The sequence below is a fragment of the Pogoniulus pusillus genome, chromosome 16 (assembly GCF_015220805.1).
Source record: "Pogoniulus pusillus isolate bPogPus1 chromosome 16, bPogPus1.pri, whole genome shotgun sequence".
Classification (NCBI taxonomy): Eukaryota; Metazoa; Chordata; class Aves; order Piciformes; family Lybiidae; genus Pogoniulus; species Pogoniulus pusillus.
This window is the reverse complement of record NC_087279.1, coordinates 1,713,996-1,731,109: the sequence shown is the minus strand read 5'-3', so window position 1 is coordinate 1,731,109 and position 17,114 is coordinate 1,713,996. Positions and strand designations below refer to the sequence as shown.

Sequence of the window (17,114 nt, the reverse complement as noted above, 5' to 3'; positions counted from 1 at the left end):
TTCCAGTGCCAATCACTCTCTCTGACAACAACTTCCTAACAACATCCAGCTAACCCAGTAAGGGTTAACAAGAAGCAAGAGTGGTGGGACACTGGCACAGGCTGCCCAGAGAGGCTGTGGCTGCTCCCTCCCTAGAGGTGTCCAGGGCCAGGCTGGATGAGGCTCTGAGCGGCCTGCGGGAGGTGTCCCTGGCTATGGCGAGGGGCTGGGAGGGCCCTTCCAACCTAACCCTTCCTATGATTCTAAGCATAGCACAGAGAGGAAGAATAAAACCCACCCCAGACCGAATGAAAATGCAAGCCCAATTAACAGACTTTAGTACCTCCAGAACAAGCAAGCCCTGACAGTCGGGTGCCAGACTAACGAGCCTCCGGAGCCCCCACCCGACGGGCAACAGAGCCCAGGCCGGAGGAGCTTCGCACCCCACACAGAGCCGCACTGCCTTCTGAAGGAGCGACTCCACCGCGGGGAGCAAAGCGCAGCGGCTGCCCCGCTGCTCGCCCCAGCCGAAGGCAGCCTCCTCGCCGCGGCGCAGGGCAGAGGGGCGCAGGGCAGAGGGGCGCAGGGCAGAGGGGCGTAGGGCAGAGCGGCGCTCCCTGCCCGCCCGCACCGCCGCAGCCTCGCAGCGACAGCGCCACAAGATGGCGCCGGACCGGCAGCACGAGGCCAGCGCACCCACCCACGGCGCATGCGCCGCCGCCCGCACTGCGTCACTCCGGCTCGGCCAATCAGAGCGAGGCTTGGCCCCGGCAGCCAATCCCCGCAGGAGGAGGGACGGGGCCGGAGCCATGGCGGCCGGCGCCGATCTGAGCGGCGGCCTGGAGCCGCTGCCCGTGGCCGTGGCGCCGCCCGGGGAGGCCCCGCCGGCCTTTCAGGTAGGGGCTGCGGAGAGAGAAAAGCGGGTCCGGTTCCCTCAGGGGGCCCCTCCAGCTCAGGCGGGCAGAGGGGTCCGGTTCCCTCAGGTGTCCCCTCCAGCTCAGGCGGGCAGAGGGGTCCGGTTCGCTCAGGTGTCCCCTCCAGCTCAGGCGGGCAGAGGGGTCCGGTTCGCTCAGGTGTCCCCTCCAGCTCAGGCGGGCAGAGGGGTCCGGTTCGCTCAGGTGTCCCCTCCAGCTCAGGCGGGCAGAGGGGTCCGGTTCCCTCAGGGGGCCCCTCCAGCTCAGGCGGGCAGAGGGGTCCGGTTCCCTCAGGGATCCCCTCTAGCTCAGGCGGGCAGAGGGGTCCGGTTCCCTCAGCTCAGGCGGGCAGAGGGGTCCTGTTCCCTCAGGGGTCCCCTCCAGCTCAGGCGGGCAGAGGGGTCCGGTTCCCTCAGCTCAGGCGGCCAGAGGGGTCCGGTTCCCTCAGGGGCCCGTCCGGGGCACTGCCAGCCTCAGCCCCCCGCTGTAAGGCAGCACAGGGTTGTGGCTCTCGTTACCCCTCCGCGACCAGCCTCGCCCGGGCTCTTTCCCCGTTTCCTTCAGGGCCGCAGGCACCCAGCGTTGTTTTTCCCTCCGTCTGTGCCATTTCGTACATGTCAGTCACGTAGTTGAGACACTGCCTCTTAGGAGTCCCCTGTGCTGGAGGGCGTTAGTTCATTGCTCTCTCAGGCATAATCCAGTGCCTGACACTTTGCATGTTACAGTCACAGAATGCTTTGGTTGGAAAAGACCTCTAAGGTCATTGAGGCCAACCTTAGGTCAGCCTAACTGGGACCTGGTTTAATGGCCATAGTGGTAAGCACAGAATCAACCGGGTTGGAAAAGACCTCTAGGATCATGGAACCCAACCTATCACCTAACCCTTCTCCTTACCTAACCCCTGGCACTAAGTGCCTCACTCAGCCTCCTTTTAAACACCGCCGGAGCCGGGAACTCCACCTCCTCCCTGGGCAGCCCCTTCCAATGCCAATCACTCTCTCTGACAACAACTTCCTAACAACATCCAGCATAGACCTGCCCTGGCACAGCTTCAGGCTGTGTCCCCTTCTTCTGGTGCTGGCTGCCTGGCAGCAGAGCCCAACCCCACCTGGCTACAGCCTCCCTGCAGGCAGCTGCAGACAGCAATGAGCTCTGCCCTGAGACTCCTCTGCTGCAGGCTGCACCCCCCAGCTCCCTCAGCCTCTCCTCACAGGGCTGTGCTCCAGGCCCCTTCCCAGCCTTGCTGCCCTTCTCCAAACACCTTCCAGCACCTCAGCATCTTTTTTAGAGAGGCGCAGAACTGGCACAGTACTCAAGCTGTGCCCTAACCCTTGCCAGGACTGGGACAGAAGGATTTGCCTGGTCCTGCTGGCCCCACTGTTCCTGATCCAGGCCAGAGTGCCATTGGTCTTCTTGGCCACCTCTGCTGGTTCATGTTCAGCTGCCAGCCAGCACCAGCAGGTCCCTCTCTTCCTGGCTGCTCTCCAGCCACTGTCCCCAGCCTGTAGCACTAGATGGGGTTGTTGTGGCCAAAGTGCAGAACACAGCACTTGGCCGTGTTAAAACTCCTGGCACTGGACTGTGCCCATCTGTGCAGCCTGCCCAGGTTCCTCTGCAGAGCCCTCCTGCCCTCTAACAGATTCACACACACTCCCAACTCGGTGTCATCTGCAAACACTGATGCTGGGCTCAATTCCCTCATCCAGATCATAAATGGAGATAAACAGGACTGGGTCCAGCACTGATCCCTGGGGCACACCACCAGTGACTGGCCCCCAGCTGGAAGTGTCATGTCCACCTGTTTCTTGAACACCTTCAAGGATGGAGACCAGACAACCTCACCTGGGCACTTGATGAGTTCCTGCAACTCCACCTGTTTGCCTAGGAACTTGCTCCAGGGATAGCAGAAAGTCTTTAGAAAACAGAATGAAGAAATTCCAGTAAGCCCAGGGAAAAAAAATTAAATACCAACTCCAAGTAGACCCAAAATTCCTGTACTGTGTGTTGTGCTGTGTGCTAGTTTGAAGCTAGCTAGACTGTTTTGGTGAGAAGAACTACATTACAGGCTGTGAAACAATGGTGATGTCTACTTCACTCACAGGCTTGCTGAGAGGTATAAGAGCAAGAATCCAAACATGGATAAGGGAGTCACTTTCCATCTGGGCTGTGGGCTGCATTTTTCTCTCTAACCTCACCTGATTAATCCACCTGCTTCCTAACCCCCCTGGGCCACCCTCCAGTCTCCCTTGGGGAAAAGGCAACATCTGGGGTAAGGTTGAGACAGGTGGGAGAAGGGTGGTTGGGAGCCCCTCCTGGGCACTCGGGTTTCTGGGAGGGCTGCTGTGTTTCTGTGTTACCTTTTACCTTGTCTATTTCTGTGTGTAACTGTATAGACTGCAACTATCTGCTAAGCTGTAAATAGAAGCTTCACTCAACTTCCAGAGCTGGCTGAGTCTAGTCTGGGTGATTTCCAAACTAGGGGGCGGGGGGGGAACACCCATCCATACCCCATCCTGGTATTGAGGAGAAATAAGATTGTTTGCAGTCAATGAACAGGAACAGATGGGAACAGATAAAGGACATGAAGCTGAGTTTAGAGTGAAGGCAGAAGGCTTGGGAAAGCTGATGTTTGGGAAGAGGGAGCTTCTGAATGAAGTGGCATGTTTGGCAACAGCCAGCAGCTACCAGACGGAAGCGCCTGTGCAGTGTTCACATTTAGCAACAGCTCTTACTCCAGGGTTCTAAATAAAGCTTTGCAGGCTGGATGCTGAGGAGTAAAAATACACACACGGCTGTCTAGCTGGCTTTAGGTCTCCATTCCCACATTCAGCAACACTTGAAGCAGCTCTCACGGCATGACAGTCTGAGGCTCTATAACCATCACCTGCTGGGGCAGCAGTGTCTTTTGAGAGCCACAGAATGGCTCAGGTTGGAAGGGACTTGAGGGATCATCTACTGCAACTCCCTGCCGTGTCCAGGGATGCCTTTCAAGCAGTCTCAGCTGCTCAAGGCTTCATCCAACCTGGTCTCACCTTGAACGCCCCCAGGCAGGAGGCAGCCACAGCCTCCCTGGGCAGCCTATTCCAGACTGTCACCACCCTGGTACCGAAGAAATTCTTCAGCTCCAGTCTAATCCTCCTCTGCCTCAGATTCAAACCATTCTCCCTTGCTCTGTCTCCAGCCACCCTGATAAAAACCTGACTTTTTTCTTGCTAAAGAGTTTCTTTCAGGCTGCCAGACTAATTAGAGAACTGAAGTCACAGACAGACTGTCAGGGATTCCAGCTGTAAGGAAGAGCTGATCTGTACTCGTTTAGTGTTAGAGTTGTAGTTAGGAGGTTACAGGAAATTGAGGTGTAGATTTAGACTGCAGCTGAGGAAGAAATTCTTCAGAGAGAGGGTGGGGAGACACTGGCACAGGTTGAGGGTGGGGAAACACTGACACAGGTTGCCCAGGGAGGTTGTGGAGCACAGAAGCACCCAATGTGATCAAAGATCACATTGGGTGCTTCTGTGCTCCACAACCTCCCTGGAGGTGTTCAAGGCCAGGCTGGATGAGGCCTTGAACAACCTGGGCTAGAGGGAGGTGTCCCTGCCCATAGCAGGGGGTTGGCAGTGGATGATCTTGAAGGTTCCCTCCAACTCAACCCATTCTGTGAAGCTGTCAGTCCCATAGACTGTTCAGCTGCCAAGTGCCTGGGTGAGTGCAGGAAATGGAACTGGTTCTTTTCACACTGTGACCAGTCCAACCATTCTGTGGTCCTGTGATTCCAGGTCAGAGCTAAGCTGCTGCCAGGACAGCAACTCCCCAAAAGAAAGCCTTGAGCATGACAAGGATTTGACTCTTGTTCTCTTCCCAGTACAGCCCAGACAACGTGGCTGGAGCAGATGGAGACGTTGACCCCACTGAAATCACCTTCCCAGGTTGTTCCTGCCTCACCAGCTCCTGCCTGCCTCCCGCCTGCTCCTGCCTTCGCCACGGTGAAAACTACAGCAACTCCTGCCTCAGGGCTGCCGAGGAAGAGGAGGGGTACAGCAGGCCTGTGTTCGAGTGCAATGCCATGTGCCAGTGTGGGGAATCCTGTCAGAACAGACTTGTCCAGAGGGGTTTGCAGCTCAGGCTGGAGGTGTTCAAGACCGAGAAGAAAGGGTGGGGCCTTCGCACGCTGGAATTCATAGCCCGGGGCAGCTTCGTCTGTGAGTATGCTGGGGAAGTTCTGGGCTTCAGTGAGGCACGGAGAAGAATTCAGGCCCAGACATCAAAGGATTCCAACTACGTTATAGTGGTGAGGGAGCACCTCCACAGTGGGGGGGTCATGGAGACTTTTGTCGACCCCACCTACACCGGTAACGTCGGCAGGTTCCTGAACCACTCCTGTGAACCAAACCTCTTCATGGTGCCAGTCCGAGTGGACTCCATGGTGCCCAGGCTGGCCCTTTTTGCAGCCACTGATATTTCTGCTGGGGAGGAGCTTTCCTACGATTATTCTGGAAGATTCCATAATCCACTAAACCCTGTCAGAGAACAGAAGCCTTCAGAGGAAGCTGATGGACTGAGGAAACCTTGCTACTGCGGTTCCCGCACATGTACTTCCTTCTTGCCTTGGGACAGCTCCCTCTTTGCCACGCTAGACCCTTGCTCAGGGAGCTCCCCGTAGCTCCTCAGCCATGTTCTCTGGAAGTTAAACCAAACTCTGCCTATGAATTCCAGCGAGGATGCAGCTCTGGTGTTGAGGAACAGCTGAAAGAAGCTTGACAGTCGTTTTTGCAACATCCATTCTTTGCTCTGTGCAGTTTGAGCTTCAACTCCGTCATTACCTTTCACCAAACACACACAAAGCAGAGGGTCTTGGGGGGATTTGCTGCTCTGCAGATCATTGGCAAGTCCTTTTTTAATGAAAAAGACAACTTAGATTGGGACCTGAAAGACTAACCTGACAGTGCCAAGGGACAAAAGACATTTTGCTGCTTGTTGCTAAACACAATCTGACTTGGTCTCTACTTGTACTTGGTCAGCTTCAGTGTTAGCTGCTGCACATTTTATGTGTGGCCTTCATGCTTCTGCTGCTGGGAAGAATCCCTGCATGGTGGGGTTGGAAGGGACCTCTGCAGATCAGCCAGTCCAAGTCCCTGCCAAAGCAGGGCACCCCCAGCAGCTTGCCCAGCAGCACAGTGCCCACTGGGGCCAGAAGCTCTCCACACATGGAGACTGCACAATCTCTGTGGGCAGCCTGCTCCAGCACCTTCACACCGAACAACTTTCTCCTCCTGTTTAGGTGCAGGATTAGGAGGAATTTACATGTGGCTGGGGTGTTAAAAATCATCATGTGATTGTTGATCATTAAGGTCACTTCTGTCAGTACAAAAAGCTTGCAGAGGGTTTCAGCTGCATGGCAAAAGCAGTTCACTAACTGTTGACTCTTCATTCCCTGCCTAATCAAGGGTGTCTGCTTCTACAGGAGAACCTCTCCAGGTCTGCACACTGCACTGGATACCAGATCACAGCCGGGGCTGTGAGGTCTTTTGTCCTATCCAGAGTCTGATCTGGTTTTCTTCCCTCAAAGGGCACTGTGCAGGGTTGGAAGGGGATGATCCCATCTGCTTCTTTCCCTCCTGGAAAAAGTGTCACCACTAGTTGGACACCAGCTGCATTCCTGCTCCTCAGGGTGAGATGGGTTTGCAAGCTGACAGCAGGGTGTGTTACCTTCCTGTCAGCAATTTGCACTTGGCATGGTCTGGAGTAGCTAAGGAAGTGGAGAGTCAAACAAACCAACCCCAAAACACAACCCCCCAGACACCAGGAGCGCTTATCAGCTCCTTACATCACCAGCTTTGAAGCAGAGAACACAGCTCTGCCTCTATCTCTCGGCAACCCTACCCTTACAGTCCCAGCTGCTGGTATCAGACACCTGGCTAGGGCAGAATTCCAAGGATGAAACAAGAAGAAAGCTTTGTACTGCTGAAAGCAGTAGCAGCCAGCCCTTGGAAGGCCACTCAAGGACATGAAATATGTTGTCAACAAGTTCTAAAGCCTGAGGGCAATCCCAGAATCCCAGCATGGAGTGGGTTGGAAAGGAGCTCTGGAGGTCATCCAGTTCAGGGCCCCTGCTAAAGCCCAGCTGGGCATAGAAGCTCTCCACACAAGGAGACTCCACAACCTCTCTGGGCAGCCTGCTCCAGGCCTCCAGCACCCTCACATCAAACCTCTTTCTCCTCCTGTTCAGGTGGAATCTCCTGGGTTCCAGTTTGTGCCCAGTGCCCCTTGTGCTGTCCCTGGGCACTGCTGGGCCAGCCTCATCCTCCTCCTGCCCCCTACCCTTTAGCCAGGATTCTGTTCTGCCCATTTCTCTTCCTCCTTGCTCAAATTCCTCTCCTTTAAAAACAATGTAATAAAAATACCCCCCTTAGAAGAGTTTCAGACTTTACCTTCTTAGAACTCAGGGCTCACAGGTACCTCTGCCAGCTTCTCACTCTAACCATCTTGATCCAAGGAGAGAACCTTTGGTTACCTTCAGTTTGTTGTGATGCTTTCTTTGCAGGTACCCAAATGAAGCCAACACTACAGCCATGACATTGTCTGCTCCTCCATCAATAAAGTGCAGCACAAAGAAATGCTTAGAGTTTATTCCAGCATGTACAACATTTCTGACCACCATGCCCCTGAGAATTGCCACCCCTCAGCTGCAGAAGGCACTCTAGAGCAGCAAGGATCTACCTAGAACAAAACCCATCATTTCTGGACCTGATTTTCCCTGCAGCAGGAGTGTTAACACAAAAGCTACACTGTCTGCCTAGGCAGCTGCCTGCCAGTCCTCACTCTTGCCTCCTTCCATCTTACAAAGCTGCCTAGAATTTAACTGCCTCAGGATTTATTTCAAGCCCTCTAGAAAATGAAGTCCCTGTAGAAATTCCAACTATGTAAAGATGCCTTTGTGATTTAATTAACAAATAAAACTATGCCATAAATAACCTTTCTGAAGGAGCTATTAACCAACCTTTCACAACACACTCTGCTTGCTGCTAGATCACCGCAGCCTCCTCTGTCTCAGCCCAGTGGAATGCACCATTAAAACACTTGGGCAGGATGAAGTCCAGGCCAAGCTCCCCCAGAGACAAACCCAGGAAGGTTCTCCGAGTGCTGTTGAGTTGTGCTGGATTGTTCCGCCCTCGGTGGGAAGTTCGAGCGCTGGTGTTTGGTCTGGGGTGTGTCACGTCTCTTCGGCCTGAGGTGGCAGTGACCCCTGCAGCCCTCGGTGTGAGCGCAGCTGGTCAGGGCAGCCGCGGCAGGGAGTCTGCTGCGCAGCGGAAGCCCAGGTTGGAGGCGGAGCTGTCGGCAGTGTTCTGGCTGCGGGCAGCACAGCGGTAGCGGTAGCAGTAAGCCTGGGGGCAGAGCAGAGGGACCCTCAGCACACAGAGCACAGCTGCTGCCGCCGCAGCTTCACACGGGATCATCCAGCTCCAACCCTCTCCCACCAGCACAGCTTGCTCAAGGCCTCGTCCAGCCTGCCCTTGCTCACCTCCAGGCAGGTGCACAGCCACCCTGGGCAACATCTTCCAGCATCTCCCCACTCTCACCGGCAACCATTTCATCCTCATCTCCAGTCTCCATCTCCCCTCTTCCAGCCCAAAGCCCTTGCCCCTCATCCTGTAAAAAGTCCCTTCCTGGCTTTCCTGTAGCCCCCTGCAGGTACCACAAGGCTGCTCCGAGGTCTCCCTGGAGCCTTAGACAAGAGTTTGCTGGGTTAACTGGGCAAAACATTTCCAACGTGGATAGGTCAAGAAGCAGCTCAAAATCACTGCTAGAAACAAGGGAAACCTCCTCTCCAGACCCTCTCTCAGCTTTGGTGCCCTTCTCTGGACCTGCTCCAGCCCTTGAATGTCCTTCACGGAGTGAGGGCCCCAAAACTGAATCCAGTCTTCAAGGTGTGGCCTCCCCAGTGCCCAGGACAGGGGACAAGCACTTCCTTGTCCTGCTGGCCACACCATTGCTGATCCAGGCCAGGATGCTGGTGGTCTTCTTGGCCACCTGGGCACAGCCTGGCTCATGTCCAGCTGCTGCCAAACAGCACCCCAGGTCCTTTCCTGCTGGGCAGCTTCCAGCCACTCTGCTGCATTCCTGGAGCCTTCCTGGGGTTGTTGTGACCCAAGCGCAGGAGCTGGCCTTTGGCCTTGTTGAACCTCATCCCACTGACCTCAGCCCATGGATCCAGGCTGCAGATCCCTCTGCAGAGCTTCCCTACCCTCCAGCAACCCAACACTCCCTTGAGCCGTTTGGAAAAGAAAAGCCTGCTGAGCCTACCTCAGAAAGGTGCAACCTGCAGCCTCAGCCAGCTGAGAGGTCACTCAGCAGCAGGTCAGGTGAGTGGCTAGACTGAAAGCAGCCAGTGGAGAGCCCCTGCACTACGAGTGGGGCTTGGCTGGCTCCACAGCCTAGTTTCATCACCTAGAAAAGCGACTAGGGCAGCCCAGAACCTTCCCCAGCCTTCCAAGTGGGTCACACTCTCCATCGCTGAACAAGAGTTCATTTACTCAGCAGTGCTAATTAGCAGCTGACATTGACTTCACCTAAGGAGGAAACCAGGGGAGAAAATGGGATCTCCCTGTCCAAGCTTTCATCTCCTTAGGAGGCTGCTTTGGCGAGCTGCAGGCTTTGGGGGGGAAGCAGAAGAGGTCAGCTCTGCTGGGGAGGAGCCCTGGGCACGGCCCTGCCGGCACAGCCTCACACGGCAGCGGCGGCTGCGGGGCTGGCCACACCTGCGGGAGGACCTTCACAGCTGCTGGCAGGCAGGGTGAGAGGCTCAGCTCCCAGCCAGCAGCCTGCAAACCCCTCATGTCCCTCTGCAGCAAGGGCCACGCCGTGGGGAAGGTTCCATCCACGCAAGCGTCACTCCAGCATGCGGTGACGATGGAATGGGAGGCACACAGCAGCTGCACTTGTGCAGCTCATGGCCCCACACTGGCTAAAGCACTTTGTGCTTCCACCCCAAGCCCAAGAGAGAGACCTGGACAGGCTTGAGAGGTGGCCAATGCCTGCCTCACCAACCTCAGCAAGGCCAAGCGCGAGGTCCTGCGCCTGTGTCAGTACAAGCCCAAGCACAAACCCAGGCTGGGCAGAGAATGGATGGAGAGGAGGCCTGAGGAGAACAACTTGAGGCTGCTGGCTGAAAAGCAGCTCAGTGTGAGCTGGCAATGTACAGCCACAGCCCACAAGCCAACCACTTACAGGTTGGACTGGATGATCTTGGAGGTCTCTTCCAACCTGGTTGATTCTGCAATTTCCTGGGCTGATCCTCAGCAGTGTGGGCAGCAGGGGGGGGGGAATTCCACCCCTCTGCTCTGCTGAGACTCCCCCTTGCAGTGCTGGGGCAGCTCTGCAGTCCTCAGCACAGACAGGGACCTGTTGGAGCAAGGCCAGAGGAGGCCGCAGCAACACTGGCATGGCTGGAAGGGCTCTGCTGTGAGAGTCTGGAGAATAGAAGGCTCCAGGAGACCTTGGAGCAGCCTTCCAGGGTCTGAAGGAGCTACAGGAGAGCTGAGGAGGGACTTCTGACAGAAGCAGGGAGTGACAGGATGAGAAGTGATGGCTTCAAACTGGAAGAAGCTGGATTGAGATGAGACATTGAGGAGAAATTCTTCCTGTAAGGACAGTGAGGCACTGGAACAGGGTTGGACACTCCAAGCCTGGGCATGTTCAAGGCCAGGCTGGATGAGGCCCTGAGCAAGCAGGGCTAGTGGAAGGTGTCCCTGCCCAGGGCAGGAGGGTTGGAATTAGAACATTTTTAAGGCCCTTTCCATCCCAAACCATTCTGTGATTCCCTAAAGGAGAATTCCTTAGGAACATGAGCTATTGCTCTTCTTTAAATCCCTCAACAAGCCTCCAGGCTGCCAGGAAGCTCTGTCAGAAGAGGATTTCTTTGCCAAGTGAGGGACATTTAGAGCAATGAGGAGTATGAAAACAGCAGAGGCCTTTGGACATTACCTTGTGGCACATATAGGATCCTCCCTTCTTCACTCTGTCTGTGCCTGACGCAGGCCCCTTCTGTGGAGAGAGGACACTGTCAGTATCTAAAGAAGAAGAGGGCTGAAGGTAGCAGGCTGTAAGGACAGATGCCTAAGGAGCACCATAAACATGCCAAAAGAACACATTTCAGCTGGGGCTGTCTGAAACAGTGCTGCTGGGAAAGGTTTGCAGAGAGCTCAGGGGGACCTGCTGCCAACACTGAGCACTGGAGTTGATGCTGTTGTGCTTTGGGAAGCTCCTGACCACCAGGGAATTGCTTTGGTTGGAAGAGACCTCTGAGGCCATCAAAGTCCAACCATCACCACAACAGCACCATTCTGGCTCTGTGACACTGAGTTCATCCACTGGTTCTGACTGCCTGGGGACTCCTCAGGTCAGGAAGAGATTATAAACATTTACACTTAGGAAGAAATCCCTGGCAGTGAGGCTGGGGAGACACTGGAACAGTTGGGGATGCCCCCTCCTGAGGGTGCTCAAGGCCAGGCTGGGTGAGGCCTTGAGCAACCTGGGCTGGTGGGAGATGTCCCTGCCCATGGCAGAGGTTGGAACTGGATGATTTTTAAGGTCCCTTCCAACCCATCCCACTCAAAGAATCCATGAAACCAACATCTCACCACACTGATACTGCAGCAGCACCAGAGATGTGGAATAGGCCAAAAGAATTTCCCAGTCTTGGCCTCTGACTCCAAACACTGAAGGAAAACCACATCCAGAGGCCATGTCTGCTGTCCCCAAGCCAGGCTGCCCCTCCACAGGGCACACTCCTTCCACTTTCAGGGCTTCTGGGAACTGTCCTCACAACACTTGCACCAAGCCTCACTCCAACACAAGCCTCTAACAAGCACAATCAACTCCAGCAGCCTGCTGATCTCATTTGAAGGGAAGCCAAGGGAGAGCCAGCCAAAAGAAAAGGGACCTAAAAAAGGCTACAGGAGAAGATGACAAAGCAGAGAACAATGGGGCTGCTGAGCAGCATTTCCCGTTCAAACCTGCACATGCTGAGCTGCAGCCTCTGCCCTTGGCTCCAAACTAACCCCTCTAGACTCCAGTTTAGAATGAGAGGCTTTATTGTCCTGCTCTAAGACCATCCACAGATCCCCAGCACCTCTCCAGCACCAGGAAACTGCTTTGCAACCACCTACAGATCCCCAGCACCTCTCCAGCACCAGGAAACTGCTTTGCAACCACCTACAGATCCCCAGCACCTCTCTAGTACCAAGAAACTGCTTTGCAACCATCCACAGATCCCCAGCACCAGGAAACTGCTTTGCAGCCATCCACAGATCCCCAGCATCTCTCCAGCACCAGGAAACTGCTTTGCAGCCATCCACAGATCCCCAGCATCTCTCCAGCACCAGGAAACTGCTTTGCAACCATCCACAGATCCCCAGCACCTCTCCAGCACCAGGAAACTGCTTTGCAGCCATCCACAGATCCCCAGCATCTCTCCAGCACCAGGAAACTGCTTTGAGGACTTTGGATTTTAAACTAACTGTGTTAAAGAACTTTGAGCTCTGCCCCTCTGGAGGAATTCCTGTATATAGGTTATGCTCACTTGGACTCTGGAGAGACTGAAGAGGTTGGCTCTGATGATCTGGTGCTAATCATCTTTCATGTCTCAGAAGGCAACTGAAGCCTGCCTATTCTGGGACACTTCTGCACATGATGAGATTGTTTCCTTACCCATTGCAGCAGAAAAACCCTTTGGAGCTCACTTTGAAGTGCTCTGCCTCAGACACCAGATTCTGACTACCAGTTTCCATCTAACTGTGTAATTAGGTTTGGGTTAGGAGCAATCCAGATGCTACTGGAAATGTTGGTGCAGCTCCAGAGCTATCTGGATCCCAAGATGAGCCTGGCTTCTTCTCCTGCTAGAGACATCCTGCTGGAAGAACAGCAGAATGCCAACCTCTGCAAGGCTGAGCAAGTTCCTCAAGCTACTTCCAATTGCTGGCTTCCCAGAAAGGCCTCCAGTGACCTCCAGCACACCAGAGAAAGCCCACACAAGAAATCACAGAATGCTCTGGGTTAGAAGGGACCTCCAAAGGGCAGCAGGGGCATCCTCAACTGGATCAGGCTGCCCAGAGCCCTGTCAAGCCTCACTGTATCTGCAGGGCTGGGGGCCTCAACTACCTCCCTAGGCAGCCTGCTCCAGTCTTCCACTGCCCTCCTGAGGATGCTGAAATCCTGGAGCAGAGCTGCTGCCCCCTGAGGCTGAACTGCTTTTGTTGCTCCAGAAAGCTGGGTCTAAACAAAGCTAGCTCTGTCAGAGCAGTGCTGAGCTCTCTCAGGTGTGGCCATCCTGGATAAACAGGGAGAGGAGATACCACAGCCTGGATCTGCTGAGAGACACTGCATGAGCAATCCTCCCCACACCAAGCTTAGCCTGCAGGATTATTGCTCTGCCTGTCACAAAGAGAACCAGAGGTTAACCTCCCCAGGCCTGGGCTACTGCTTCTGCCCACAGTACATGTGGAGTTGCAAAGGAGCTAGAAGCAGCCAGAAAGATAACTCCTGATGAGCAGTCAGAAGAGTGTGGCCAGCATGGCAAGGGGAGCATCTCCTCCTCCTCTGCTCTGTCCTGGTGACACCACATCTGGAGCAATGGGTCCAGTTCTGGGCTCCCCAGTTCATGAGGGACAGGAAACCACTAGAGAGTGCCCAAGAGAGGCTACAAGGATGCTGCAGGGCCTGGAACATTTGTGTGATGAGGAAAGGCTGAGAGCTCTGGGGCTGCTGAGCCTGGAGAAGGCTGAGAAGAGATCTGAGCAGTGTTTGTAGATATCTGCAGGGTGGGTGCCAAGAAGAAGGTGCCAGGCTCTTGTCAGTAATGCCCAGGGACAGGACAAGGAACAATAGGTACAAGCTGGAACTCAGGAGGTTCTACCTCAACATGAGGAGAAGCTGCTTTGGTGTGAGGGTGCTGGAGGCCTGGAGCAGGCTGCCCAGAGAGGTTGTGGAGTCTCCTACTCCGGAGACTTCCAAAAGCCACTTGGATGCCACTCCTGGGTGAGCTGCCCTGGGTGACCCTGCTTTGGCAGGGGGGTTGGACTGGATGATCTCCAGAGGCCCTTCCAGCCCCTGCCATGCTGTGATTCTAGGTCTTGCTCTCTGCCTGGAGAAATACAGCAGCAGAGCTTGCAGCAGCAGACATGAACAAACCCCTTCCTTTTCCTGCTTGGAACCATTTCCACTGCTTTGGGAAATTCTTGCCTTGGGGATTGTGATGCCAGTTTGGAAGGCCCCAGCTGCTAACCATCTGTGGAGGACTGCCCAGCTAAAGCAGAGGGAACTGTCCTGCAGCTATGCTACAATGTGTAGATGGCCTCTGGAGTGAGGTCACCTCACCAGAACACAGCCCAGCCCTAGCACAGAGCAGCAAAGCACATCAGGTTTCCAGCAGCAAGCAGAGCAGAGGAGCAGGAGAGGATTCCAGTAACAGACTTACAGGGTTGTGAAGTTCCTGTGCTGAGTGATGGACAGCCCACCAGTCTGAGGTCCACTCCCAGGCATTCCCTACTATGTTGTACAAGCCATATCCATTGGGAGGAAAAGCAGTGACCTGCAGGAGACAGGGAACACAAGGGCCAGTCCTCTGAGCCACTCTACAGGAGATGAGGCCTTCACCCCTAACACCAGCAGGCTGCTGAGGAAACACTTCTGCCTTTGTGCCTCAAAAGCAGACACCAAATCAGCAGTGCAGAGCTGGTCACTCTTTTCATGCTGCATTTAAATACAACGGAACAGAAGCAAGAATGCTGGCACAGAATGGCTTGGGTTGGAAGGGACCTCCAAAGGTCAGTCTGCCAGCAAGGAACTCATCCTCTATGCTCTCAGCAGCACATTTCCACCAAGGCACAGAGCATCTTCTCCCTGGCTCTGCAGACTGCTCCTGGGAAGAAAAGTGCTGTCGGCCCAGACACAGACCTGCACCCAGCACTCGTGACCTGGCCTCCATGGCCATCTCTAAAGCTTCCAGATTGCTCTTCCCACAAAGAGAAAACCAAGAGGCCTTCAGCAGCCTGGGCTAGTGGGAGGTGTTCCCACCCGTGGCAGAGGGGTTGGAAGTGGATGAGCTGTGAGGCTCCTTCCAACCTAAACCACTCCACGGAGTGGCCATCGGCTCGTGCAGAAGATTTCTCTGCTGATGAAACCCTTTGGACTTGGTTAATTCACTCACACTCCTGACTGCCTCTAAAACCCCTCTCTGTTGTTTGCCATCCTGGACAGACCCAAACCTTCCAAAAGAGGAAGTTTTATCATGGCTTTTTCAAAAACTACTGCACATTTTTTATGCCTTGGGAACAAAAATGGTACTGGCACAAGTGCAGGCAGAAAGCATTTCAGCCCCTGACTCAAGAAAGGGACTGGCAAACAGGGAAAGAGGTCAGTTTGAGAGGAACTAAGGTTCAAATGAATGCAATCATTCCTTTTCAATTGGCTTTTAAAGAGTCCCTTGGTAATACCCCAGCCTCAAGTAAAATCTATTGTACCTTTAAAAACCTAAAGGTCGAGGAGTACAGGGATGGAAGCCACCAGAACCTCAGTCAGAGGCAGACTTAAGCTGATGAATTGGCTCTGAGACACGACTTACAGGTGCAGTCCCTTTGTACCCATCTTCTGCAGTGTTGTTGGTTGGGAACACTCCCTGCCAGATGTTGGCATAGTGCTGGCCTTTTGGCTGAAGCTTGTTGCCCCACGGGAAAAGTCTGTTCAAAGACACAGAGGAGCAGCTCTCAAACATCTCTTTGTTCAGACACAAGTGAGACATTCCCTTCACATGTCCCTGCCTCCTCTCCCTACAGAATCCCAGCGTGGCAGGGGTTGGAAGGGACCTCTGCAGCTCAGCCAGCCCAGCCCCTGCCAAAGCAGGGCACCCCCAGCAGCTTGCCCAGCAGCACAGTGCCCAGCTGGCCTTGGCAGCTCTCCATGCAAGGAGACTCCACAGCCTCTCTGGGCAGCCTGCTCCAGGGTCCTCACACCAGCAAAGTTTTTCCTCCTCTTCAGATGGAACCTCCTGTGCCTCCACTGCCCCTTGTGCTGTGCCTGGGCAGCACTGAGCAGAGCCTGGCCCCATCCCCTTGCCCCCCACAGCTCCTTTATCTCTCGCTGAGCATTGCTCAGATCCCCTCTGGGGCTGCTCCTCTCCAGGCTCCGCAGCCCCAGGGCTCTTGATCCTCCAGAGCTGTTTGCATTCCAGTTCCCTTTGTACCAGTATCTAGCAGGCTGTCAAGGGGATTCTGTGAGGTCACTTCACACATGAAGGAGGAAGAGGCAGCTCTGCCCTGTGGCGTTTGTCATCCAGGACACAGGAGTCATCTTGTTTGCCTCTCCTCCCCAGGCCCACAGTCAGATCTGGATCCAGCGTCCCCACAGCTGCTGGGCAGTGATGTGGTCGCTCACTTCTTAAGCTCTTTTGCACCTCTTTGAGCCTTGGCACTAAGCTCCTTCACTGCACCTTTCATCTCCTGCAACAGCGGCAATGTTGTGGCACTCGATCACCTCTCCTGCTCTCTTGGGCGCTCTGCCTTCTCCTCTCCCTCCGATTACAACACCGAGGGAAACTCCCTGCCCTGGGGGATTCTGTGCAGAGCAAGTCAGCGCTGCACTCACCACAGATGTGCTCACTGCACAAGGGAAAGAACTTGGTGGGTAATAAACACCCCCCACAAGCCCCCCTCTGGCACACAGCAGTGCTGCCCACTGCTCAGGGCACATCTGTGCCGGGTACCTGTTTTCCAGCCCCCCTCGGCAGCTGTATTCCCACTCGGCCTCGGTTGGCAGTCGTTTCCCAGCCCATGTGCAGAATGCCACAGCATCGTTCCAGGAAACATGAAGAACTGGATGATTCATCCTGGGGAACAAAAGCAGCAGGATGAGAGCATCAGCAGATGCAGGCAACCTCACAGCTGTGCAGCAGAAGCTCTTTGGGAGGTGGCCACAAAGGACTGTTTCACAGCTCAGATCCAACTGGAGAAGGTATGGGATTGCTCTCAGCAACTCACTTTGGGGGAAAGCAAAGCAGGAAGAAGCTGGCAGGGAAAGGCAGCCAGACAGGAACAAGACAGAGAAAATTACCTCCAGAGAGCTGGAAGTAAAATCAAGATGAGACAAAGAGGAGGCCAGCATCAGAAGGACACAGAGCTGCTGGAGAGAGTCCAGAGGAGACCACAAAGATGATGCCAGGGCAGGAGCAGCTCT

At 54.8% G+C, this 17,114-nt stretch overlaps 2 protein-coding genes across 3 annotated transcripts in view; one reads left to right on the top strand and one right to left on the bottom strand.

Annotated features, from left to right (window-relative positions):
• Positions 1-771: 771 nt before the first annotated feature.
• Positions 772-7,861, top strand: LOC135182279 (histone-lysine N-methyltransferase SETMAR). 2 transcript variants are annotated; one of them, XR_010305140.1, is made up of 3 exons: positions 772-875; positions 4,753-6,558; positions 7,432-7,861. XR_010305140.1 is itself a non-coding variant. In XM_064156164.1 (2 exons), exons 1-2 carry the CDS (start codon positions 789-791, stop codon positions 5,548-5,550), a joined length of 885 nt encoding a protein of 294 aa, XP_064012234.1. In that variant the 5' UTR covers positions 772-788; the 3' UTR covers positions 5,551-7,861. The 2 variants fall into 2 exon arrangements, 1 of the variants encoding a protein (XP_064012234.1); XM_064156164.1 differs by having other exon boundaries at positions 4,753-7,861.
• SUMF1 (sulfatase modifying factor 1) overlaps positions 7,487-17,114 on the bottom strand; it is a 28,816-nt gene continuing 19,188 nt past the window's right edge. The window contains exons 5-9 of the mRNA XM_064156163.1: positions 16,645-16,767; positions 15,508-15,622; positions 14,362-14,475; positions 10,872-10,931; positions 7,487-8,272 (exon numbers count right to left, since the gene is read on the bottom strand). Of these exons, the coding sequence (XP_064012233.1) occupies positions 8,162-8,272; positions 10,872-10,931; positions 14,362-14,475; positions 15,508-15,622; positions 16,645-16,767 (523 nt within the window). The 3' untranslated portion in view covers positions 7,487-8,161. The remainder of the gene's footprint in view (positions 8,273-10,871; positions 10,932-14,361; positions 14,476-15,507; positions 15,623-16,644; positions 16,768-17,114) is intronic.